Here is a 27,430-nt window from a genome sequence, read left to right as displayed (position 1 = left end):
CAGAGTGATATACAGCAGGGAGGGTGTTTTCCTTGCACATGACTGACTGGGGTTCGGCACCCCATATGGTCTTCTGAGCACTGCTAGGAATGATCCCTGAGCTTAGAGTGAGGAGTAGTCCCTGAACACTGCCAGGTGTGGCCCCCCAAACCAAATAAAGAAATTTAAAAAAGAGAAAAAAAATCAAGACTTATAATAAAGCACAGAGATGAACAAAGAGAACAATACATCAGACTTTGGTGTCTAGAAAGACGCATAAATATAGAGGTATAATAATATGTAAGAAGAAGAAATGGGCTGGAGCGATAGCACAGTGGGTAGGGCGTCTGCCTTGCACGCAGCCAACATGGCCGACCCGAGTTCGATTCCTCCGCCCCTCTCGGAGAGCCCGGCAAGCTACAGAGAGTATCTCGCCCGCACGGCAGAGCCTGGCAAGCTCCCCGTGACGTATTCGATCTGCCAGACACAGTAACAACAAAGTCTCCAATGGAGACGTTACTGGGCCCGCTCGAGCAAATTGACGATCAACGGGGGGGCCTTTACTTTACTTTTAAGAAGAAGAAATAGTGCACACACTATTTAAAACAACTGGGCTTTTTTGGGGGGGATGGGGGGACAGACCCGGCAGTGCTCAGGGCTTACTCCTGGCTCTGTGCTCAGGCATCATTCCTGGAGAGGCTTAGGGGAACAGATGGTGTGCTGGGAATCAAACCCAGGTCGATCGTGGGCAAAGCAAGCGCCCTACTGGCTGTGCTATCTCTTTAACCCTATAACCTGGCTTTTGCACTAGAAAAAATTACACCTATTCATTCTCAAAGACAGGTCCCAGGATGAAGGGAGATATGAATATTAAAACACTAAAATTTAGAAAAGAAAGTAACGGAACATCTTTGTAACCTCAAGGTCGACACAAAGAGTCCAAACCGCAAAAGTTTTCTTTTGAATGGCACGTCTAATATCACCCAATGTTGAATATCAAAGGATATGAGAAAAAGAGAAAAGATAGAAAGTAACAGAAAATATTTATAACTTGTAACTGGAAAGGATTTATGGCTTTTTTTCCTTGGGACACTGTCTCAAATGACTGATTTCCACAAGATAAAGAATACGTGAAAAAGAAGCATAAAGCACTGTTCATAACAGTGAAAATCTGGAACCAAAGTACCGATCAACAGTATATGTAGTTTATGAAACTGTCTATTTGTACAATAGAGCGCTGTGTAGGAGGGGAAAAAATGAGCTATGTCTGAATCCAGAAAATGAGGAGCCTCTCAGTGCTGCAAAAAGGAGCACGTACTCAGTTAAGAATTAGGAAACAGGGGGCTGGAGCAATAGCACAGCGGGTAGGGCGTTTGCCTTGCACGCAGCTGACCTGGGTTCGATTTCCAGCATCTTATATGATCCCCCGAACACCACCAGGAGTAATTCCTGAGTGCAAAGCCAGGAGTAACTCCTGAGCATCGCCGGGTATGACCCAAAGAAAGCAAAAAAAAAAAAATTAGGAAGCATCAGAGGTTTGAAGGTGAGGATGGAATCTGAAAATTAATACCTAGTGAAAAGGGAAGAAAGTACATAGCATGGCCCCATGCCTATGACTTTAAAACATGCTGTACTAGATAGTGTTCATGGACCCATACAGACAAAATAAAAACATCAAGACACATTATATAGCAAATTCAGAGCTAAGATTTCCTCTAGATAATCAAAGGAACATCGAGGTCACAGAGTAGTACATAGATAAATTACTGAATTATTCATATGTTTGGTTAATTAGTAGATACATATATCTAAAACATTTACAATTTGGGGGGAAAACTGAGCTATCAGGAAAGTAACCTCTGAAGTCTTGATAGTGACTAAATTCCAGGCAAAATGAATTGTATAGAATAAAGTCAAGCCAAAGTATGGTGGACAAAAATGAAACATAACCAGATACATCCTTTGTGAACTTCAGCCACTACCAAGCCACAACTTGTACTGGAAGCCAATTGTGTCACTTAGACATGGGTTGTTGAGTGGCCAATGAAAGGCTATGATTTGATTTCCATTCCACAGTATAATCAGAATAGTGAGTCAATTTAGATGCTAAATATCTGATGATGAACTCTCTATCTCTCTTACATAGCTCTCCTCGTCTGTGAAATACGCCATAAGTGTATTTCAAATATATAACCGAACATCCTTCAGAGATTTTTTTTTTCCCTATGATATGTTCGGGCTGGAGCAATAGCACAGTGGGTAAGGCGTTTGCCTTGCAAGCGGCCAACACAGCCAACCCTAGTTCGATTCCTCCACCCCTCTTGAGAGCCCGGCAAGCTACCGAGAGTATCGCCCACACGGCAAAGCCTGGCAAGCTCGCCATGATGTATTCGATATGCCAAACACAACTGTCACAATGGAGACATTACTGGGCCCGCTTGAGTAAATTGATGACCAGGAGGACAGTGACAGTGACAGTGATGATATGTTGGTAGGTCATGATTGGCTCCTGTTTACCTGATGTTTAGGGAGTGATTTTGAGGTTGATTCTGGAGTAGTGCTCTATCCCAGGGAGGGAGCTCTACAGAGCATGTAGCCTTCAGTACAATGGTGCATGAAATGCCAGAACAACCACTCTTCCTTTCAGGTACAAGGATGTTTTCCAAACGCTCCTTTGGATGTGACATCTGTGAGTGGAAAGGTTCAAGTCTAGGGTGGACTAGGAAACTGAGTCAGGTGGGCAACCTCCCCCAACCCCACTACTTCCAGAAGCACCAGCAGGCTGCCTACCTCCCCCAGCCAATTCATTGGCCCAGATCATAGATCCTGGTCTCTGGGCCCCTTCTAATTCCTCAGTACTGAAATTCCCGTGCGAGCACACCCAATTAAATGGGGAAGTAACATAGTGGCCAACTAAACTCAACAAACAAAAACAATAACACAGATGGCTCATCTAACAACAAACAGCTTCATAAATTCTTGGACAAGGATTTAACGACCCTATGACGAGACATAACTTTCAAATTGAAAATGATTTTTTTATTCTTATGGATTTTAATATTGGAGTTCTGTTATCTCATCAAGCTCAATTTTAAAACTGGGTCAACAGTTGTGGTTTTTCTCTACATAAAATTAAAAACAAAACAAAACAAAAACCCACTTTAAAAAAAAAAAAAAGGAAACCAACATAAAAGCTAAATTCAAAAATCAAACAAAACGCCAGCCAGCTTCTTTATTCTCTGGACCAGGACAGTTGTACCTCCCTTACCCTCCTCCCACGCCTAAAGAGAATACTGTTTCGCCCTGTCCTTCCCCTAGAGGCTTCACCCTCAGGTCAGGTTTTCAGAGAAGACTGTGCCTCGGGGGAGCCGGCCAGGAGAAGACTTCTGATGCTGCTGGCACCTTCCTCAGAACATGCACCCCTGTTCCCGTGGCCACGTGTGCAGGGCGGTGACTCTGAGAGCACAAGTCCCCAATCTCCCAACCTACTGCTGGTTGCTGAGAAAAGCTCCTTCTCCACCTGTGACATCGTCTCGTGATGAACTGGCCCTTGAGGCACGGTGGGACTGGACCCACCTGCTTACAGCTTGTCCTGCTGACTCTAGAATGGACGGCCATGTCCATTCTCCATAGGCACATGGTTGAACGCTGTGTCTCTCTCCTCCATCCTGCCTGATGATGCTCTGACCCAGAGTGGGGGCATTTCCTCTCTACTCCTCCACGTCAGTCCTTGTACCACTTCAAAAATAAGGGATAGAGATGAGAGATCATTGGGAAGGCATGCTTCCTGGCTACGCACTGAAAGAGGAAGCCTCTGTTTCCGTCTGCCAGTTGTTGGGAGCAGTCTCATTTTTGACTGCCCCCACCCTACATTTTTTAACATTCCTGCGAATTCCTGGGTTCTTTCTAATACACAGGAAGTTAACACTGCCCCAAATCAAATTCTTTCCCAAGTCTTAAGCTCATGGAGACTAAGAGATAATGAATAATACTGAAGGCTAAATAGGTAACTCAAAAAAACTTAAACAAGCCAGACCACTCTAGAACCCTGCACTCTCTGTAACATTCTTGTCACTGACAAATAACACAAAGACCCAATTTTTGTATTTAAAAAAAAAAGCCAGTAAACGAGCCACACTTAACTTAGTCCTACACTAAATTTCTCTTGACTGGGAGTTTCCTCTTCTTTCCCTTCTATCTTCCAACAAACCATTCCATCTCCAACTCTGAGCCTGAGCATCTTCATTACTCTATAATTTCCATCCTTGAAATTACTGAAGGAAACTGGGAACCGTGGACCAACACAGAGACTTGCCACCACCATGCTTGCATCTACATCTGTTTAGCGGTAGTAAAGGGGGAGCACTCGAAACATCTGATGAAATGCTGCTCAAGAACCTAGTGCTCTGTATGTATGGCAACTGTTGTTAGGACTCAAATTCAATTTTAGAATAGAAAACATGTCAGCTAATTTGCCTCTATATGGCAGAGGAACTGCACATTCTCTTTCATCTGCCACCCAAAAGCACTCGATACAGACATGATGGTGGCTGTGATTTGGAAAGGAGAAAAAAACTTACTGCAGTCTGAGAGAAACATGCATGAAAGAGCCTATGGGCTCTGAGTGGCTAAATATTTAGGTAATTCATAAAACTGTATCTGTGTGTGTAGAACTTGTGTTTGTCTGGAGGGGGAAGGGATGAGAGCCAGGGCGCCCTGCAAGCGAAGACATGATCTAAATCACTGAAACCGTGGAAATCATCCCCGGCAGCAGGATGAAAACCTCACATTTACACCCCCTTTTCCTTTCCACTAAAAACAGTGCTGAAGGGAAAGGCAGGGCAGAGAGAGACGGCGCACACTCCCTTTGACCCTTCACATTTCTTCTCTCCTTTACAAAGTCAACATCTCTAGGCCCTCACACAAAAGGTGATAAGCCAGGACATTAGGCTGAGCCTCTGGACACTGCCTTGCAAGCAGGAAGCAGAACCAAGGCCCTACTTTGAGTTAAGCGGGCAAGCTAAAGCTAAAGCTAGTGAGTCCGAATGATCTGGAGAACTGCAGCATGTTCTCATATGCCCGCCTGGTCATACCTTATCTTGGCAGTACAAAGCAACAGTTTCTCCCTCTCTTACACACCCTTAATCTGGTTTGACCTTCAAGTATCAGTAGGAGCCTATGCTCTACTTCTCTATGCTCTACTTCTCTCTGTGTGTAACCGACCACAAGAATGTGGGGGATGTAATCTGTAAAGCCTACATGTCCAGCTCCGTATCTTCCTCTGACATTTTGATCATTGAAACATAGCTTTGACAACAGCTTTGACAGGACAATGTATACCCTGATGTTCTTTTGACGAATGCTTATCTTATAACTGTTAGCACTCTCGTTAGTGATTCGTTCTCTGTGATGCAGTCATTGGGATGTAACTGATAAAAAATAGTTGCTCTGCGCCTCGAGCCTGATCCACACCTTGGCCCTCCGTGCTCTCTACATTCCTCTTGTGTGTCTTGTCTCTGTGTCTTGTCTCTGTGACCGAAAGAATATTCACACAACAGGCAAGAACTGGGGAGGGAAAGGGCAGAACTGGGTGCAGGTGGAATGGGGTGAGGGTAGAGATTAATGGCAAAAGTAGGGCTTCAATTTCTCCTCCACCTCCAGGGGTCCAGGAGGTTAAATCACTTGCTGAGCATGACTCCATCCTACCTCCCACCGAAGGGTCCACGCGATTAGCATCACCTTCTTCCTAACGCAGACAACCAAAACACAGCCACAGTGCCCAGCAGCAGGTGGCATTCGCAGGGCACACCAAGCCAACGGCTTGTCTCCCAGTCTTCTACACTTCTGTTTGGGGGTAGTGGGACTCTTTCTCAGTGTAAAACTGCCATATAAATAAGTGTCTCCTATGAAGGACTTTCTGGCTGGGACCTACGCTTGGCGAACATTCCACTGCTGTGTGACAAAGCTCCAGTGCCTGGGTGGGTTACCATTCCCAGTTCTGATGAGGACAGCACCAACAGCAACACCAGCTTGTGAAGTGCTTACTATGTGTGCCATGCTACTCCGTGCCAGAGAAATGCACAGGCATGACCCTCTTTCATCACTGGAACAGTCCTACTAGGAGAATTATATTATGTGTCACCTTGTATAGATGAGCAAACAGAGGTATGAAAGATTAAGCACCATATTTTGCAGCAGAATTATCACACCCTGATTTTTTGGTCCCCAAACTGGGCAGAACTCTTTTAATCACACCATTACCACACAGTAGGATGCAATGATTCTATTCACGCTGCTTCAAAGGAACCCGAACAGCGACCTATTGACCAGCAGCCTACAGCTGCAAGTTCTTCTCGCACGCACTGGGCGCCTACAGCTCCCAGCCCAGGCAGCGGTCAGCACATTTCCAACCCACATCTCCCTTGTGTGGCTTTGAGAGCAGCAATACATGGGCACCGGTGCCAATGAGGGGTGTTTGTCTGGGTTCTTAGTACCTCAAAGGATTGAGCAAGAAACAAGAGGCCAGAGAGAGTCCAGCGGGCATGGTGTTTGCCTTGCACGCAACTGGCCCGGGTTGGATTCCCAGCACCAGTTCCCCCAAGCCTGCTATGAGGGATCCTGTTGTGAGCACAGAGCCAGAAGTAAGCCCTGAGCACCACCAAGGACAGCATAAAAGCAAAAGAAAAAAAATGTGGTAAAAGATAAAGAAATGCAGGAGTTTATTTCAGGGCCTTTTATTATGGCCTAAAGAAAGGCACACACGTGTGTGTGTTTGAGTGTGTATGTGTGTGTACATGTATGCGTGAGCATGCTTGTGTGTGCGTGTATGCATGCATGTGTGTGTCTGAGTGCGTGTACATGTGTGTGCATGTGTGCACATGTGCATGTGTGTGCACGCCTGTGTGTGCGTGTATGTGTGCATGTGTGTGGGTGTGTATGTGTGTGTGAGTGTGTATATGTGTGAATCAGGGTACTGTGCTGGGTGACTGGGAGTTCTTGGTGGTTCCAACGGCATGTGCAGTGTGGGGACAGGGTCCCTAGGGCGCTTCTGGTGGTGCTAGTTTCTCTACCTTATGCTGGTGTCTGTGTCTGGATGTCTGGAGGGCGGGTCCACCCCAGACACAGGCTGGCGATCTCTCCATTGTTTCTGTCCCCAAGCTGACTGCCTTGCTTAGTCACTCAATCTGGTTACAGGCACAAGATACATACGTTAACTAGAAAGCAGCATTTCTCTCTGATTGTGGGTAGCACTGTAGCACCGTCCTCCCGTTGTTCATCGATTTGCTCAAGCGGGCACCAGTAACACCTCCATTGTGAGTCTTGTTGTTACTGTTTTTGGTATATCGAATAGGCCAAGGGGAGCTTGCCAAGCTCTGCTGTGAGAGCGGGATACTCTTGTTAGCTTGCTGGGCTCTCCGAGAGGGGCGGTGGAATCGAACCCGGGTCGGCTGTGTGCAAGGCAAACGCCCTACCTGAGCCCCTTTTATATTTACCCACTGATTGTGGGTAAATAAAAAAAACTATTCTAGGGCTCAGAGTGATAGTGCAGCAGTAAGGTGTTTGCTTTGCATGAGGTGGGCCCAAGTACGATCTCTGTTCCCACATATGATTCTCTGAGTCTACCAGGAATGATCCCTGAGTACAGAGTCAGGAGTAAGCCCTGAGCACCATGGGGTATGACCCCCTCAAAACAACAACAACAACAAACAAACAAAAAGACACCCTACTATTCTTCAGGCTTCAAGCTGAAAGAGATGTTTGCTCAAAAGCATGGAAACAGAGCTGCAAAGAGCGCTTCTCTGGTGAGACTGGGGAAAACTAAAAGACAAGCTAAAATAACACAAAACTTTCTATGTGCACATTTGAAAGTCTCCAAACAGAAGTTTCCAGTCTACTGTGGAAAAGGTGCTAAGAAGTCAGTGAAACAGGAGACTGCGGTCCAGAGCTTTGCCCAGCAAAGTCTGGGCTACTCTGTGGCGTGGACCAACCCGGGCTCAGTTTCATGTAAGGATATATTTTAACTCTGGTACTATCTCTTCGGCCCCAAAGATAGAGATTTTTAGGAGTGATAGCACAGCAGGTAGAGCGTTCGCCTTACAAGCGGCCAACATGGTCGACCCGAGTTCGATTCCTCCGCCCCTCTCGGAGAGCCCGGCAAGCTACCGAGAGTATTCGATATGCCAGACACAGTAACAACAAAGTCTCCAATGGAGACGTTACTGGGCCCGCTTGAGCAAATCGACGATCAACGGGAGGGCCTTTACCTTTTACCTTTACCTTAAATTTAGATTACCAAGTCAGATTTTGTTGAATAGAGCAGGTAAGAAACCAATGATAATGATGAGACAGGAAAAGAAAGAAAATACACATACTGAAAAATAAAAATCAAGTATCTTCCCCCCACCCCGTCTTCTCCACGGTTGTCCATTCGTTGTCCATTCCTTCTCCTATTCAAGGAATCAGTCAAAATTTCAAAGCACTTACTCAGGGCTATCTGGATGTCCTTTTCTCCATTTTTTACTTCTGTCAAAAATCCCTTCAAAAATTTGAGACCTCTAAAAACAAAGAACAAAAAAAAAAGAAGAAATATTTTCAAAGTTTGCACTTGTTGGATATATATGAGGAAATAAATACCAGCTTCTTTTGCACTAATTTGGGCATGATGGTACAGTCAAGTTTGGGGGAAGCATATCACTGGGCACCCTGGACCCTTCTCATCTGATATACACAAACATTTGCTTTGACTTATGTTTTGGGGTGGTATTTGGGCCACACCCAGAGGTGCACAGGGTTTAATCCTGGCTCAGTGCTCAGGGATCACTTTTTGGAAGTGCTTGGGGACCTTATTAGGTGCGGGGGTTGAAACAAGGTCAGCCTTGAGCAAGGAAGATGTATTAACTCTATACTGTCTCTTTGGCCAATAAAAACACTTGTTTTGAAAAGTAAATTCACAGGCTAGAGAGATAACACAGCAGGTAGGGCACTTACCTTGCATGTGGAGGACCAGGCTTTGATCTGCCGCACCCCATACGGTCCCCTAAGAAGTGATTCCTGAGTGCACATCCGAAAGTAACCCCTGAGCATTGCCAGGTATGGCCCCAAAACAAAACAAAATAAAAAAAAGTGACCTCTGGACTGGCAGCTTTAACTTGGGAGCTGGGTAGAAATTGGTTGGAAATGTATCTGGGGACCCAGATCAGACACCGAATCAGAAATCTGGGCTTGGGTGGGGCTGGATCAATGTGTTCTTACACTCTCCAGGTGAGTTGGATACCATTCAAGTTTAAGATCCACTGAGGAAAGGAGAAACCGGTGAATATTATCATCCTTAACTTAGCGGTAGGGTGTTTGCCTTGAGCGCAGCCAGCCCGGCTGAACCAGGTTCGATTCCTCTGCCCCTCTCGGAGAGCCTGGCAAGCTACCGAGAGTATCTCGCCCGCATGGCAAGTATTCAATATGCCAAACACAGTAACAAGAAGTCTCAAAAATGGAGATGTTACTGGGCCCGCTCAAGCAAATCGATGAACAACGGGAGGACAGTGACAGTGACAGTGACAGTGAAGAGTTCCATCAAACACATACAATGAATAGCAATATTTATCACCAGCAAGAGGTGGGCAAAAGAAGGGAAAAAAGTGTTCCATTCTTCAGGCCTTCTAGAAAAGACTATGCAATTGGCTGAGGCCCTTCACTCACAAACAGTACTGAAGAGTAATTTTTTTTTTTTTTTTTTTTTTTTTTGTGGTGCCATTGCTCCTGAATCCAGCTTTCCCCACAGCCCGCCCGGGCAGCTCACCTCTTCAGCCACAAGAGGGCTTCAGTGGCCGAGTTCCTGACCTGGGCCTCATCGGTCTCCACTTCATGCAGCACTATCTTCTGGAGGGTGGTAAACTCTTCCTTGTTGGTTATGTACTTCTGGTTCACTTTCTGCAGCAAAGGCGGGGAGACCATCAGAGTTGAAATGGAAAGGCTATAAAGCAAATCAGGATACTACCAAGACTTCTAAGTCCAGCCACAGACCTCTAAGAAATTATGGTATAAAGTTAGATTCTATACCATGACTCCTATGTTTTTAAGCATGTCTGATTTTTTTTTTTTTGTCTAAGAATTCCATGAGGCTTAAGCTAGAATTGACTAATCTTAAGGATTAAAAGTAGTATGTTTTCATGTTTCAGAATCTTTTCCTATTTCAGAATTTTTCCCACCGCTGAAAGATACTTGTCAGACTGAGTATTACAGTTCAATCATTGTGTCTCTGAATTAGATTTCACACCCCTATCCACCCCAAAATATACAGTCTCCACAGAGACAAGCCAACACACTCACCTTAATATTTCCAACAAGATCCATTTTAACGGGAGCAAACACTGTAGAACCAAGTTTATCTAGGAGAAAAGGTTGAAAACATTTTCCATAAAGCCACTTATTCAAGTGGAAAACATTTTATATTAACAGAGACTTAATGGCTCTTTCTCCCCCAAATTTCTTTGGCACCTAAATCACTTTTGAAATGTAAACTTTGAAAGCTTCTGAAATACTGTCAGCCCTCTTTTCTATTATGGTGCTCTGAGGTGAGTGAGCAAAGTAAGGTTTTAAGTGTCTATGAGATGAAGACATTATTTTCTTCTCTTTTCTTTGGGGTGGGGGCTGGGTTTTGGGGCCACAACCAGCAGTACTCAGGGCTACTCCGGGCTCTGCATTCAAAGATCACTCCTGGCAGTCGGTGCTCAGGGAACAATATGAGATGCTGAGGATTAAAGCCAGGTAGGCCACAAGCAAGGCAAGTGCCCTAGACACTGTACTATCTCTCCAGGACCCTGGAAAAAAATTACTTTTCACAGTAATTACTCAGCAAACAGGAGAAAGAAACCTCATATAACATGTTAGAACTAATTTCAAGATGATCACAGATGTCAAGAAAAACTATGACTAAAGAATACTGATGCTACAGACTATAAGAAAATTACTTAACCTTGGAGTAAGCAAACATTTACTTAGGGTACATAAAGTAGTAAACAGGAAGTAAATAAAGTAGATAAGTGTAATTTTGTAAAAATTAAAATTTTCTGATCACTCAGATATGTTCTGGGGAAAATATTCATAGTGTATTAGTCTACAATAAAATGTTGTTCAGAATAAAGAAGTCATACAACTCTACAAAAGTAAGAGTATTAAACAACTTTTAAAAATGAATTAGAGGTCTGAGCAGGTCTCACATTCAAAGAGAAGGCGAAGAACAATAATTACATAGAGAAGTACTCAATGTCATCAGTCATCAGGGAAAAGCAAACAGACACAGTGTGATACCACTAAACACAGGAGTTACCCAAATCCTAAATACTGATACCACTAAGTGCTCGTGGTTCTGTGGAACAATAAGAATTACTCATACCCAACTGTTGAAAACATGTAATGTGCAAATACTTTTTTTAGAAAATGAAATTTATGAAACTATGTAATAGCAACACCTAGATATTACTCAAAATAAAGGAAAAGACACAAAAATGTTATAGGAAATTTCATTCATAATTACCCAAATAAGAAACTATTCACCAGTGGAAAGACAAATGAAAAAACTGTGTTACAACCATTGCTGGAATATTATACAGCAATGAAAAGTAAATCACAGCCATCTGTCATATAGATAAAAATGAGAGAAAAATTAAACCAAAGGTTTAAAAATATAATTACATTTATGAGATTTCAGGATAGGCAAAACTAATCTATCATGACAAAGTTCAATAAAATGGTTGCCTCATGCTGAATAATAAACGAGGGCACAGGACATGTTAAGGGGATAAAAATATTCTATGTATTGACAGGAATATGGACAGCAATAAGGTAGTATAACAAAGGTAAGCACATTTGTCAAAACTCTGAATCAGAAGGTCTCTTAAAAAAGATACAGGTGATAGGCCAGAACCAGAGTACAGAGGATAGGGTGTTTGCCTCGTACCCAGATGACCCAGGTTCGATTACCAGTACCCTGTATGGTCCCCCGAGCACGATCAGGAGTGATCCCTGAGTGCAGAGCCAGGAATAAGTTCTGGGCACTGTGGGTGTGGCAAAATAATAAATAATAAATAAATAAAGATTTTAAAAGATACAAGTGGCCAGGAAATGAGGCTATTGGCTATTACACCTATCTCAAACACATAGGCAACAAATCCAACCCAAGTTACCAACTGCATGCACCACCTGGGATCCTGGCAGCTCCGCAGTCTGTCATTTCGAGCCTCGCCACAGCTAGATGTGCACAAGCAGTGGAACTAAGGGATGCTGAACTAAAGGATGCTGCGACCACAGAGAAAAGGAGGAGCAAGTACCGGGGCCAGGGATGCAAGCACTGCAGGCCAGTGGGGAGCACCACAAGCTGCTGTGTGTTCCCAGCAAGGACCACAACCGTGTGTCAGATCCCTCAGTCACTGCAACAATGGAAGTCAACAAAGGAGAGGAATTGGGTGGGTGGGGGTGGGGGAAGATACAGAGCTGAATGATTCCATTGGTTGTTTTTTGTTTTGTTTTGTTTTGTTTTTAAGGATATATGAGAGAGAAGAAATAGAAGACAGAGAGAGGGAGGTCCACATAGAAATCACCCACACCGCTTGGAACCTGGTGACTCCAGGGCTGGGTGGACGCCGGCATCTTACTGTTCCAGCATTGGTTTCAGAGGCCATTTATAGGAATGCCTGGCTTAGGGGCTTTCCATGTAGGTCAGAGTTCATTGCTAAGGTATTACCAAGGAGAAAGGATTCGGAGTGCCATGGATCGTCTGCGTCTACAGTCCTACCAGGCCTCACTTGCATCCTGCTGACTTCTTAGTCCACTGAGAGCGAAGCCATAGAGTTTGGACTGGGCCCTGGGTCACCTTGGCTTGGTGCCTCCAACTGGTCTTAAGTCTGGGCTGGGTCACCTGAGCTCTGAGCCGAGGCTGCAGGACAGGTCAACCTTGAGGGAGTCACCTCTCTCCTCCTGGATATTTTGTCGCAGTTTCTTCCCTTTTCTCCTGGCTAGGTCACCAAAATGCCATCATTGGGAGACTATCTGCCTGGTGGGGGATGAGGGCTGGTGACGGGATCAGGCCCAGCCACGCCTGGGTTCAACGTCTTGCCTCTAAGTCACAGAAGCGAATTTATAGAGACGATTAATAGTGGAATAAAATAGTTTTATTTTGGAAACGTGAGAGAGATGACGGAGCCCTATAAAGTCAAAGAAAAGAACAGGAGACAAGTGATTTCAGACGGGAATACCTGCACAGAAAATTCCAAAACATCTGTGACCCTTCTAGTCATACTGATTCTGTAAAAATAAAATTCAGCGGGGCTGAAAACAGCTGATGGCAGAGAACTTTGGCGTAAACACACCAAACCTTGGATGAATCTACACAGAAAGAGACCTGAGATGCACCATGAACGAAGCCTTCCCAGCACGGCAGGAAAGGAGAGCACAGTGGGGCAACAGGCAGTGATCTGGAGAGACCTAAACTGTGTGGCTTTACCCCAGGAACTTTGGAGGCTTGCACGTCACCCGGTACCTGAATCCTCTGATCCTATACGTGCAACACTGGCACAGGAGTAGGAGGGCATCACTGGGCATCAGCATTGCTGGCAGGCACCCTGCTGATGACCGCTTATAACCCTGCTGGTAACAGTGCCAGGAAGTGGTCTTTTGGATGTCACTCTCCATGGCAACAGACTCAGCGGGCAGATTACTGGGGAGAGCTCCACCCACCTCTAGCAAATGCACTGAGAGCAAACTGGGTGCTAGGAGACAACTGTCAAGGGTGTCTGCTCCCAGCAGACAAACCAACCCGGCGCCTCCCAGTCTACAGATGACTGCAAGCAAGAAATCACATCCCGACATCCAGAAAGCGCACGGTGGTCCTCCCAGAGCAAGGCAGCTGGCAAGGGGCCCGCCCCATTCTCTGTTCCCTGCCAGACATAGTGTGTGCCCTATGACAGGGACTGTGGCCCGCTCCAGACCCACCCCTGAGAGGCTTCCAGAGCAACTGCCCACATCTGGTGTGAGCATTACAGGATAAAGGCTGCCAGGTATGGGGGACCCACATCCTGCCTGCTGCTCCAGACCGCTCACCCTCAGCTCTATGGCATCTGGGCACTCCCGCTGCCACAGGGCATCGCAAACTCCTGGTGGGCCCTCAGGCCAACTTAAGCCTGCAGCCAACACTGCCGCCTGGTAGCAATGGTGCTGCAGCCCTGATCTTGGCCCAGACAGGCTTGAACACGGACATGTGGACGGACCCCAACACAGCACCAGAACTAAGCAGGAGAAAGAGCAGTGATCTGCTTGGAGTCCTAGCAGGAACACCAAGTGCAACAGAGTCAGGAAAACTCCCCAGAGACTTGGAAGCAACAATCCGAATGATGCTCATTAAAATGACAGCATCAAAGGAGGGGCGCACTTCTTCCAAGAACAGTAGGTATGCGGAAAGACAGTATAAGAAAAGTTCTAGCAGAAATCAGAGAGTTCAAAAATGTAGCAGCTTTCAGGAATAGCCCCCGAACACTGCCAGGTGTTTCTCTACCCCCGACCCCCCCAAAAAATAATCTTGGTGTACAGGAAAGAATAAGAACAAAGGAACAAATGGGATAACAATCCCCGAATTCACATACAAAAAAAGCAAATTCTTCAAACCAATAATTTCACTAAATAGCAAGCAAGGGTTTGAACTAAATCAAAAGTGACTGGTTAGGAAACAAATCCAGGGACAGGAGGACAGAGCAATGGGCAAGGGGCTGGCCTATGTTGACTGCACTGCTATTTACAATCACAAATGTCTGGGAACAACCCAAGCCACTGGATAAAGATGATGCAGTAAATATACATCACAGAACACTGCTCTCTACCAGAAAAGATGAAATCTCGCTACAATGCAGATGTACTTGGCAGGGGTCACACTTAGCAAAGTCCGTCAGAAGGAGAAAGAAAAACACTGACACTCTCAGTTATCTGTAGCATGCAACAAAACAAACAACAACAAATGAACAAAAAACTAAGGGAACAAAGCCCAGCAAAAATAAACTCTTTTGCTTCAACTGCAGAACTGAGGTCACCAAAGGTAGGGGACTGAACTGAAGGTGTATAAAGGCCAGAGAGATGGCAGTGGAGGGAGGCTGGCATTTTAGTGGGTAAGAATAAGGTTTCCCTATACTCTTAAAGCATAAATATTTATAGCTTATAAATCAGTGTTGCTTCAAGATAAGTAAATATAATTCAAACAAAATAAATGTATGTGATATACATGATACATATAATGTGTGTATATATAATATCACTTGGTATATATATAATTTTTGATTATACAATTTTTTTTAATATGTGAAAGATAATTTTCAATGGTAAAATCTTTTCTTTACTGGATCAACCTTTCTGGAGGTATATGCCTCAACTTTTCATCACTTCTGTTTTGCATGGCTTTTATGCGTGTAAAAATGTTTTTGTCTGACTTTTTAGTAGCTTTCTTCATTTCCTCTGTGACGTTTCAAATCACAATATAGCTGTGGACATTTAGAAATGAAAACTATTAAATAATGTTCAGGTCATAAGTAAGTGTTTGGTGATACAAAGAGTTAGCTAAGGAGAGGTCTCCCAGAATAGCCAGCTCGGGCGGTGGCTCCCGGCAAGACACTGCGGTGAGAAAGTCATGAGAGGAAGCATCCCAGAACCCAGACACCTTACCCAGTACCGGAACCACAGCATAACAGGAGGCCAGGAATGCTTCTGTGGGGATGCCACTGTCTTCCAGAAGTTCAATGTCACTAAAGCTGAATCATTTGGTGCACAGAGGAGAAAAAGATGGGAAATACCACGTGAACCGCCTGTAGTTCAGAGTTCATCATGAAAATAAAAACAGCTGCTCCTCTGAAGGACCAAGCAGTTAGCCCGATGCCATGGACTGGCTCCAGGGGCAGTTAGTGTTCATTTGTTTTGTAATCATAATGTACTCAAATAAAGCAATTTTACAGAAGTAATTCACCAAAGCAAACTAAAAATTTATTCTTTGAGTACGCTCTCACAATCCAGTCACTGCTCCGACAAAGTAAATGATAAAGCAGATAACCAAGTATACCATGTTATCTATTCTATTAGAATATCTCATCACTTGACATGAACACTGAGACTGATCTTCCAGAAGAAAAACTGGTACCAACTATCAGTCATATTAGAGAGTGTACATTACCTGGTGTTCATGGTACTAAAGAAAGTCGGGATAACTTCTTGACCGTCTTCCCAGTGGGATTCCGGAGAGTGACTGGTGGAGATGGAGCCAGGCTGTGGCTGGTTGCTGTCAAGATTCCCCAGGTCTTCATCTCCATCTTCCCTCATTATTTCACCTTGGACTGCAAAGTATAATATATGCATTACTGACTTAATCTATTTTTATTATTAATATCAACATCTTACTTGTTGAACATTTTATTATTAATGCCGACATATATTAATCGTTGGACACAGATAAAAAAATCTCAAACACAAACATAATTGGGCCACATATATGGAGAGATTTGTAGCCCACTTAGTTCAGTGTGTCCTAACCTTTCTCATTATCATTCAATACAGCGCCACACATAATTTTATAATGGCGTGCTATTGCATCATGCTCATGTGGAGGATATCTGGTGGTTTTAAAATTTTAGTATTTTAATAATTAACAGTTGACTTTCTTCTGTATTTGTGAATTTGCCTACTTGCTAAAATTTACTTTTTATTCTCAAATCAACTCTTGTGCATTTTGCTGGAGATGTGCAATTGTGAAAAAATGTTCACTAACCCATACTTCCAACCAAGTTGGCATTACATTTTGTTTCCTACTCTCCTACTGTGCAAGGGTCTTCACTGAGTGTTCTGTTCTTTGCATTTCTTACACATGTTGTTGATTTCACTGTTTAAAATGGGCCCAATAAGGGCTGGAGCTATAGTACAGCGGGTAGAGTGTTTGCCTTCCACACAGTCAACCCAGGTTTGATCCCCAGCATCCATATGGTCCCCCAAGCACCACCAGAAGTAATTCTTGAGTACAGAGCCAGGAGTAACCCCTATGCATCGCTGGGTGTGACCCAAAAAGCAAAAATAAATAAATAAATAAAAATAAATGGGCCCAATAAGCCTAGTGTTCACTAATGTTCCTGTGACAGAAGGCTATCATGTGCCTTATGAGGAAATACAGTGTTTGTTCAGATACATGTCATGGTAGCAGTTGATAGTTCAATGTTAATGGATTAACAATATCAATAATATATATAATTAGATAACAAAATGTTATTGATCTATTTTCTGCAGTGCCAGAGATTAAAGTTAGCATCTTGTGCATTCTAGACATTTATAAGAATATATACTGTTTTATAAATAATAAACTATGCATTAGTTTATTGTATATAATAATAAATCAACAATATATAGATTAGAATTTCTTTAAACAGAAACACCCACAAAGTAAGGGTACACAATACACAAATGACAAACATGCTGTGACCAGATATCTATAGGCCCCTAATCCTATACTTACCTTACCCTGGGACCAATATTTTATTTTATTTTTTAAAATGAATCACTGTTGAGATAGTTACAGACTTACAAATTTTCATGATTACGTTTCAGTCATACAATGATTGAGTTGTTGTAAAACATGGATTTCATGTTTTACCTGTCATGTTTTACCTATCCCTCCACCAGTGCCCATTCTCCACCTCCCATGTTCCCCATATCCCTCCCATCCCTGCCCCCCTCCTCTGTGGCAGTCACATTCCCTCTTGCTCTCTCGCTCCTTTTGGGTGTTATGGTTTGCAATACAGGTATCAAGCGGCCATCATGTTTGGTTCATAGTCTACTTTCAGCAAGCATCTTTCATCCCAAGTGAGCCCTCCAAATATCATTTACTTAGTGGGGACCAATATTTTAGTATTGACTAATTTAGTGTCTGCATAGAGATTACATAGACTTTTACATACATATAGACTTTATACACAGACCATAACTCTAATTTAAAAAATGAGGACTGGTCATAATGTCATAAAGAATGCCTCTGTCCACAGATATTTTTCCTTACGTGTGACTATTTCCTGAAAATAAATTTCTAAAAGTAAAATTATTCCGTGAAATAAATGAACAGCACTGCTTTGATCAAAATTCTTCTTTTTTATTCAAGAGATAAAAATTCAATAATGAATAGATTGATTTCTTGTGATTAGCAAGTAAGAAAGGGGGCCAGAGACATAGAAAAGTGGGGCGGGCACTTGCTTTGCACACAGCTTCCTAGGGTTTGATCCCTGGCAGTTCATATGGTTCCTTAAACCCCGCTAGGGATAATTCCTGAGTGCAGAGTCAGGAATAAGTCCTGGCCAAAATAAGTAACAGGTAAAAAAAATTCACCTTATATCCATCTTCTTTCTTCCCAACTCATCTAGAACTTATTTGATGTTAATTGATGGGATTTATTATTTGTTATTTGATGGGTCTCTTATGTGATAGGAAATAAGAAGTAAATTTGTTTTATTTTCAAAATATTTACGAAGCACTTATAACAATGAAAAGCTCCACTATGGTGATCTTGAACTGACCTGAAATGGCTTTTAGTGATGAGCCACTAAAGAGATCAACAAATCTAAAAGGGCATCACTTCCCAATCCAGCCTATCTCTGGCTTGAAGACCCAGAAGGCAGAGGAAAACCTGAAGGGGCTGATGAAGCCTGAGATCCCGGTACCTCATCAGCAAGAGGGGAAAATGACAAAACAGACCTGCCATCAACTTCACATACTCCAGCACTGCAATCAGAGTTTAACTGCAGAGGCCTAGGAGGCTCCCCGGAAGTGGCACACTCCTGCTCTCTAAACAGGCAGCAGAGGCCAATACTGTTCCTGGGGCATGTGAACATCCCAGCCAAGAGCCTCCTCTTCATTCTGCCTTCTCTCTCACCACCAGGTCAGGTGGGGGGCAGAAAATGGCCAGGCAACCGAGTCAGTGTCCTTTTTTAGGAGATACCAACTCCAAGGACTTGGGGCTAATCGTCTGAAAAGTCACATCCCAGATAACGAATAAAGCCCCCCAGTTTGTTCGGTGATTTGCTACAAACATGGATTTCATGTTTTACCTGTCATCGAACCCTCTGTGTTTTCTTCACTCGAGAGATTGCAATCTATCTCGGCGGGTTTCAGATACAAGGAGCTCTTACTTTTCACTAGGATTTCTTCATCGCCATTTATTTCCATAATGAAAGATCCATTTTCACAACTGTTCAACTCCGTTGGTCTGAAAAAGTTTTTAAAGGAAAAAAATACCCACAAGTCCAGTTATTTGGTCCTAGACTGACTGCCAGGTGGATCTTATGCTGAGGGATGGGGTAAGAGGTCACCATTGCGAAATCCTTTCAAACATCAAAGTAAACACAACATTGCTCAGTCAAGCCAGAGCTCTCAGACTCCCACCTCCAGGGCAGGGGTCCATCTGTCTGGGTTGGGAGCAGGAATATTTCCCAGCAGAAAACCAGAAAACAAAGCCACTCGGAATTCTGCAAGTGACCTCAGCTGACTCAATCTTCCTGCACCCCAGCCGGGCCAGAAACAGTCACCAACAGCAAGGGGGTCCTCAATCAACTTTCTACATGCAGAACACTGCACACTCTTCTCACTTTCTCAGCTTCTCCCTTGGAGGCTTTTGGTCCTTCCTCAGCTTTCAAAACCACTGACATGGTTTGCTTGGCAGTTGAACTGTCTAGAGGCCAAGCAGCTGTGTGAAATGCCTCTGACCAACAGGATGGAGCATGTCTAGGAGGGGAGAAGCTGCAAGTACAGGCTCTATCCTCAGGCCCTGGTGCAGGAATGAACGTTTAGCATGCAAGTGGAATGACCGATTCTGTCAAAGGACATTCCTAACAGCCTCTCATAAGTGACCAGATGCAGCCGAATTAAAACCAAATATCTTATTCTAATAAAAATTAAAATGGAATGCTATTTGATGATTTGAGAGAAAGAATTTATTTCTAAAAGAATACCATATTTTGCTAGTAATTAAAAAGTGTAGAAATATACTGAGAAAATCTACCCGTCAAAATCCACAAAGATTTTCCTAGTAAGAATATATAGAGCAGAGCAAGTTGTTAACAGCTGCTAAAAATGAACAATAACAACAAAAAAACCCCCTATATAAACAAAAAAACACAACATGTACCAAATGGTGTCACTTGGGCTAATTCCTCATAATCCAAATGAAATTTAAAATTTAACCTAGTAGTGATTTCCATCTCTACTACAAATATAATCTTTTTGGTTTCTGGTTTCTTAGCTACAGATGGCTATGCTCAGGGCTTATTCTTGGCTCTGTACTTAGGGGTCACTCCTGGTGGTCACTCCTTGCCACATGCAAGGCAGTACCTTAATCTCCAAACTAGCTCTGTGACCAGAACTTGGATCTTAATCCAGGAATCTAAAAAGTCCTGATCATAGAATCTGCCCCCAGGAAGACTGAAGGGGCACTGGGGAAATTCCTCCCTTACCCCCTGGGTTCTTCTTGAGCTGGCAGAGCAAACAAATGGGCAACAGAAAGATGAATATGAGAAAAAGAACAAGTTCAATTAAATACACATGGCGAGTTTTACACATGGTCATAAATTCGGCAGAGAATGAGATAGACGGAGGGTTTGTGTTCTGCGCTCCGGGCTGGGATCAGGAGGAGATACAGGGGTCTCACAGGACAAAAAGAGGGAAATTTAGATGTCAAAACTAGACACTCGAGATCAGAGATTCCCAATTTTAGCAGGAATACACCCCTCTGCAGAAAAGCACTCACCAGGCACCTTCGTGAATTCCTAGATTTAGGTAAACATACAGTGCTCCCTTGCACCTATGCCATTAAGCACCCCTGCTGGATGTTCTAGGCTAGGGTCTGGGGTGGGAGTGGGGCAGTATCCCTACTTTGAGAAATTGCTCTCTGATATTCGTTCCTTCTTTTTTTTGCGGGGGGGAGGTGATAGGGGTTGATGGGGTGGGTTTGGGCCACACCCAGCTGTGCTCAGGGATTACTCCTAGTTCTTTGCTCAGAAATCATTCCTGTTGTCACTCAGGGGACCATACGCGGTGCCATGGACAAGGCAGGCAGCTTCCTTAGCCACTGTGCTATCTTTCCGACCCCCACCCCCCCAAGATGAACATTTTTGGAGGGGCCTATCCTTCAACCCTAAACCAAGGCCTCTTAAATTTTGCTCAATCTTGATCCCTCTTCACTTGAGAAACTTCTACATAACCCTGGGTATACAAAATCAGTATACAGAGAGAACAGGTATTGCTAACGAATCATACATTTATTTTTAAAGGAAGGTTTTAAGACCCTGCTCCCAACATGATGACCTCTCAGTGTCTGTATTGCGGACCATGATGCCTCAAAGTAGAGAGAGAGTATGGGGAATATTGTCTGCCATGGAGGCAGGGGGAGGGTGGGAAAGGGGTGGTATACTGGGGAGATTGGTGATGGGGAGAGATGGGTGTTTGATCATTGTGTGATTATAACCCAAACATGAAAGCTCGTAACTATCTCATGGTGATTTAATAAAAATAAAAAAAAAAAAAGAACCCATCCCACCCGCAGTTTAGAAAGCTGAGCCCTAAAGGAAGTTGAGCTTGCCTGAAATAATGAACTCTTGACTAGTAACTGCCTTCTCTTGCTCCCTTCTTCCTAGGAAAGCTTTCACTCTTCAGAGCTCCTTTCTGGCTACTAGATGCGCTGCTGAATTCGACAAAACTTACTCAGCTGAATTTAACAGAACCAAAATGGGATCAATCACTGTGCTAAAGAAGCAAACAAGTACAGAATGGGACATTAATCATTTGAAAGGACAAAAGCATTGACTATGTCAAAACATCAATGGCATGGTCATCTGACCTAACCAAATATAAAGATATTTATTTATTTAATAATAATAAATTAAATGAATAAAAATAATAAAGACAGTTTTTTTTCTGGCCATGTGCATTTAGAGATAAAATAGTTTCAATTTTAGAAGTTCTTTTTTTCAACCTTGGAAAGCGACACAAGATTTTTATTTTTAAGATGTTTTATTTCTAAGCAAAACAAAGCAGTGCTGCCTTTTCTAAATAAAATTGTACTTTACTCCATGCTTAGCCCCTCCCAAGAAAGGAAGTCCCAGACCTCATTATACTAGAGTGATGAAAAGTCACTGGATGTGATAGGTGAGACCCCTATCCTGGGGAAAACGCAAGCACCTTCCCTGGTTGCTGGTGACGAATGAAAGTTCTCCACAACCCAAGGTTCACCCAAGAGAAGAAAAGGAGACTGCTTCTGTCTGGTATTACTCAAATCACAAAAAAACTGCGCACAATTCAAATATCTTTATTTTTAAAACTAGAAATATTCTTTTATTTTTTAGAAAGAAGAAAAACAAAAAAAGGTTACTGTACCTTTCCAATGAATTATGAATCGGTACAATAGGATGTTTCATCTTTAAAAGAAGCAAAGAAAGGAAAGTTTACATGTTGAACTTTCATCACATATAAAGTGTGGTTAACATGACTATATCACACACTGTCCTACTCAACAGGAACAACTGAAGATCCCTCCAAAAGAAGGGGGTCAATGATTCTATGCCATGCTTCCTCTTCATTCAAATACATTCCCCCCATTTCTTTTTTTCTTTGATTTTTCTTTTCATTTGGCAGTGTTCAAGACTTTCTCCTGGCTCTGTGCATGGGGATCACTTCTGGTGGGCTTGGGGGACCATATGGGATGCTGTGGATAGAACCTGGGTTGGCCACATGCAAAGCTATTGCTCTACCCACTGTGCGATCACTCCAGCCCTATGTACCCACATTTCTAAGGAAAAGAAGTTAATCTTTAGCAGGGCTAATGATCATAGCTGAACTCTTAGAAGAGTTGGTATTCTTATGGCTCCTTAAACATTAATAAATACCAACCTATGTTGCAACACGGTAACAAGCAGTAAAAAGCCATGGTAAAAAGCCACAAGTATTGGGAGTGGGGGTGTTTCTGCCCTTAAGATAATTTGAATATAGAACAGAGATGAAATAGGGGTCCCCAGAGAGGCATTCTCGGCCCCAGTGTGGGATTCAGGGAAGGAGAGATGAAAATCTTGCGGACAAACAGAGCTAACAGGGGGAAGACAAGTGAGAGAGCATTCATAGCACTGGGATGTGGCACAAAGATGAGAGGGGAAATATAAGCAGTTGATGTGGTCACACCAGGTAATGAAGAGAGGGAAAGGCTGGAAGGGACCATGAGATTCTGACTTGAATTTGTAGGTAATGCCAGAGTCACTGACAGGTCTAGGCAGAGAAGCCCAGTTTACAGTGTGTGGAGAGAAATGCCACTGGCTCCCCAGAAGGGTCAGGATGATGACACGTAGGCCACGGCAAATCTAAGCAAGCTTCCCTGGGCAAGGAAGCTGGAGAGGAAAGGACAGCTGCATTGGAAACATGTTTTGGAGGTAGTGTTGCCCCAAAAAACTGGACTGGGGAGACTGAGGGCAGATATGAACATGGACATTCTTTAAAGTCCATGAAAAATACCTTTATGGTGACCAAAGGGTGATGGAGAACATAGTCCATCACTTTTTTTTTTGCTGTTTTGGGGGCCACACTGAGCAGTATTCAGGGCTGACTCCTGGCTCTGTGCTCAGGGATTATTTCTGGAAGGGTTGGGGGACTGTGTGTGGTGCCAGGGATTGAACCAGGGCCCGCTGTGTGCAAAACCGGAGTCTTACCCCTGTATTATCCCTCTGGCCTTCTATCACTTAACTCCCCACCATCTCATTATGCCCTGTTTTTGCCGAGCCAAGCAGGGCTGTTACCTTGTTGGACTTGAGCCTGCCCAGCTGTGGTGATCCTGGCGGGGTGCGATAGAGGAGCTCTGAGGTAAAGGCTGCATTGGCAATCTGCATGCATTCCTCCAAAGTCTTCAGAAAGGTGTTGCATGTGGATTTCAGCAATGTGCCCACGTGAATTCCCTCCTACAAAACAACCAGAGTGGAATTTTACCTTGTCAAAAAAGAAAGAGCCCAATTGTGGAATGTCCTTAGATGTTTTAAACTCAAGATCGCAACTTATCCACCTGTTTCCAAGGTACAGATGAATTATGAAAGACAAATATGCAGATGAATTATAAAATACAAACACTAAGAACAATTTAGCTACCAATCTGACCCTTCACCATCACTCCTTCACCACTTCCACTGCAGGCAACAATATTAAATGCCACTGCTCCAGGTAAGGGGAACGAATCTCTCCAAGAGTTCTTAGTCTGTAAAGGATGACAGACGTAAAACAGGACATCACAGGCTAGTGTGATAGTATAGTGGATTGGGCCTTGCCTTGCATACAGTTGACCTGGGTTCAATCCCCTGCATCTCATATGGTCCCCTAAGAACCACCATGAGTAATTCTTGAGTGCAGAGCCAGGAGTAACCCCTGAACAACACTGGGTGTGACCTCTCCCCCCCAAAAAATTTTTAAAGGAAAAAAAAAAAAGAAAATGTCTCCCACTACTTAAGTGAAAGTGAGATTCGAAAATAGCAGCACTAGAAACCACAACTCACACATAGTTTGATTTCAGGGTGCACTTTTTAGCCTTCAACACTCATAAGTTTAAGAGGATCCAGCAACTGGATTTACTTTGAATATATAATTATTTCTATTTCTTTCCCTCCAAGTTATTGAACTTGTTTCAAGTGGTTTCTTCTAGAATAATTTAGAAATCCACGGAACTCCTATAGTTTGACATTTGACACTTGAGTCAAATTCCTATAGTTTACTAATATTAATTACTGATATTGATGTCCACCCAGGAATCTGAGGCCAAGCCTGACGAGCAAACATGCCTACTACATCTCAGTGTGATAAAGGACAACCTGGGTCCAAGATGAAGTTACTCATGCTAAGTGTCACATTGAAACATTAGCAAACCAAAGCCTGAAATGGTATTTTGTTTTGGTGTCTCAAAAAATAAAGATTAACCAATAAACACAAAACTTTTCAGCATGACTTAGCTTAACTCTGAGACTACCCTTTGCTCCATGCAAGAACAGTAAACGGATTTTGGGTTTTAGGGGGAATGGGGTACACCAGATGGTGCTCAGGGCTTACTCTTGGCTCTAAGATCCAGGGATCACTGTGGGCAGGCAAGGGGGACCCTGCAGAGCTCCAGGTACGGAACCAGGGTCAGCGTATGGAAGGTAAGTACCTTCCCCACTGTATTATTGCTTCAGACCTAGAAAACTTACTTTTAACCAACAAGCAAATACTGTGTTCCTGCTCATCGTGGACTATGAAAATCTCTTACCCTGTAAAACTACTTCAGAGCTCCTTTCTCTCTCACAGATTGGATGCTATTCAGCTCTGAAATACTGGATTAAACCAGTAAAATCATTAAAATTTACTCAGCTGAATTTTGTTCCTTAACAGCTGCTGCTGTTTTTCCTTCAATTTTATATTTCTAACAAGCTTGCAGGAGATGTAACTAGTCAAGGTTCATTGTACTTTGGAAAAAAATTCTGATCCATTTCCTTCCCCAGATCCCTAAGCCATTCTCCGATTCCATTTGTGCATCCTGCAGTTCAAATGTATAGACAGTGTCTACCTAGAGTTAGAAGTCAACCAGATTCTACAGGTTAAAGGCCCTTCTTTCATGACTATCTCCAGATCCCCTCCAGATCCCCTAAAGATCCCCAAAGTTCAGGCTGTCATCTGTTCTTCTGAGTAACTGACTGACGGACTAAGCACTGATTGGAGATTCCTATGACGCCCCCCCCCCAACCTTGGGGTCAATTCATTTTTCATGAATGAAGCACAAAGAAATAATTGATTTACTACATACAAGATTATATAACAGGCTGTAACTTAGGAGCAGCCAAGTAGAAGAGGCACTAGGAAAGGGCAGGGGGGAAGGGGCACAGAGTTTCCATGTCCTTTGAATATGCCTCCCCCTGAGGCTCTACTTGCTCTATAACTGGGAGGCACTCTGTATCTGGCCTTTGCAATTGTACGCAAGTCTCCTTACCTAGGCTTTCTTCAATAGGATTAGTGGCTACTGGTAACTGGATTCAATCTCTACCCCCTCTCCCCTCCGAGGATGAGGAATGAGGATGTCAACAAGCTTATCTTAAGAATTCAAAATAATCACCTCCTGAGACAATAAAAGATCATTCTCATCATAGAAAATACTAAGGGATTTAATCAGCTCTGTTCCAACAATGAAACAAGACCAAATGCACATATCTTATGAATCATAATGCCACGGCCAGTTTCATTACCAAAGTATTCACAATAGGTTCCTGAAGCATTTAGAATAGGCACTTCTGTGAATGAAACATTCCTGTGTTCCTATTTCCCTTCCACCCAGACCAATGCTGTTCAAGTAACCACTGACAGCTGGCTAACCTGGGGAGTGGGAAGGGGAAGGGGAATGACTCTTGTTCGCTGCAGGATGCTCAGCTACACCCATGGCCTCAGCCCACCAGGTGCCAATAGCCTTCCTTCAGGCACGACAACCAGACACATCTCCAGACACTGCCCATTCTGAACGAGACAGCACTGGCTGCTCTGGATCCAGACATTCTAACAGCAGGAAACATGTTCTCTGGTTCCCTCCCTTCCCCGGCCCTGCCTTATACACAGCTGGCAGATGCTGAGGAAGACACCCCAAAGGGAAGTGAACGGAAGTGACTGAAGTCCACGTTACTAGGAAAACTAAAGCATTTCTACTACTTTTCACTAGAAGGAAATTTATATATCTGCCATATTTGGATCCCAAATCAAGAGTCCGAGTTTTGCCCTCCCTTCTGCTGCATGGTTTTGCTTTTTCGAAGTTTTTGTTTTAGGGCCACACCTAGTGATGCTTGGGGCTTACTCCTGGCTCTGTGCTTCTGGCGATGTGTTAGAACCAACTAACACACTGTGAACCAAAGTGCAGCCATTTTAGTTGTGAGCAGCCATTTTGTTATTCTGCATGATTATGTAGCTGACAGCTGAACTGGGCATGAACCCGAGACCACATCTTGGGAAAGGGAACAGAATGAACAAAATTCACAATGCTTGCAGATAGTGCCAGTCAATCGGTAAAAAGAAGGAATCTAGTGGTAGGCCAGGCATGGAAAGAATAAAACAAAGGGGTACAACTGGGGGCACCAACCAATCAGCTTACAGATGAGTTAACAATGTGGTTTTAGGGTACTTATACCCTTCCCTGCAGTTGGTGGGGGTCGTACCCTGACTGACCATCTCTCTATGAGGTCCGGTCAATAGTCAGTCTGAAACCCCTCTCTCTTCTCTCTCTTCCTCTCTCCCTCCTTCTCTCTCTCTCCTTCCCTCTCTTCCTTTCCTTCCCTCTGTTTCCCTCCCTCCCTCCCTCCCTCCTTCTCTCCCTCCCTCTCTCTCTCCGTCTCTCTCTCCCTCCCCCCACCTCTCTCTCTCT

General features: G+C 43.6%; 1 protein-coding gene across 2 annotated transcripts in view; it reads right to left on the bottom strand.

Moving 5' to 3' along the window:
• PLEKHA8 (pleckstrin homology domain containing A8) overlaps nt 1–27,430 on the bottom strand; it is a 69,790-nt gene that overhangs the window by 13,478 nt on the left and 28,882 nt on the right. For both annotated transcript variants that reach the window (XM_056118098.1, XM_056118099.1), the window contains exons 5-12: nt 23,814–23,972; nt 22,408–22,448; nt 19,089–19,246; nt 16,181–16,340; nt 15,679–15,764; nt 10,306–10,364; nt 9,776–9,906; nt 8,464–8,534 (exon numbers count right to left, since the gene is read on the bottom strand). In XM_056118098.1, the coding sequence (XP_055974073.1) occupies nt 8,464–8,534; nt 9,776–9,906; nt 10,306–10,364; nt 15,679–15,764; nt 16,181–16,340; nt 19,089–19,246; nt 22,408–22,448; nt 23,814–23,972 (865 nt within the window). The remainder of the gene's footprint in view (nt 1–8,463; nt 8,535–9,775; nt 9,907–10,305; nt 10,365–15,678; nt 15,765–16,180; nt 16,341–19,088; nt 19,247–22,407; nt 22,449–23,813; nt 23,973–27,430) is intronic.

The sequence above is a fragment of the Sorex fumeus genome, unplaced genomic scaffold (genome assembly GCF_029834395.1).
Source record: "Sorex fumeus unplaced genomic scaffold, SorFum_2.1 ptg000037l, whole genome shotgun sequence".
Taxonomy (NCBI): domain Eukaryota; kingdom Metazoa; phylum Chordata; class Mammalia; order Eulipotyphla; family Soricidae; genus Sorex; species Sorex fumeus.
Note: the sequence above shows the minus strand (reverse complement) of the source record. Positions and strands in the feature narration are given on the sequence as shown.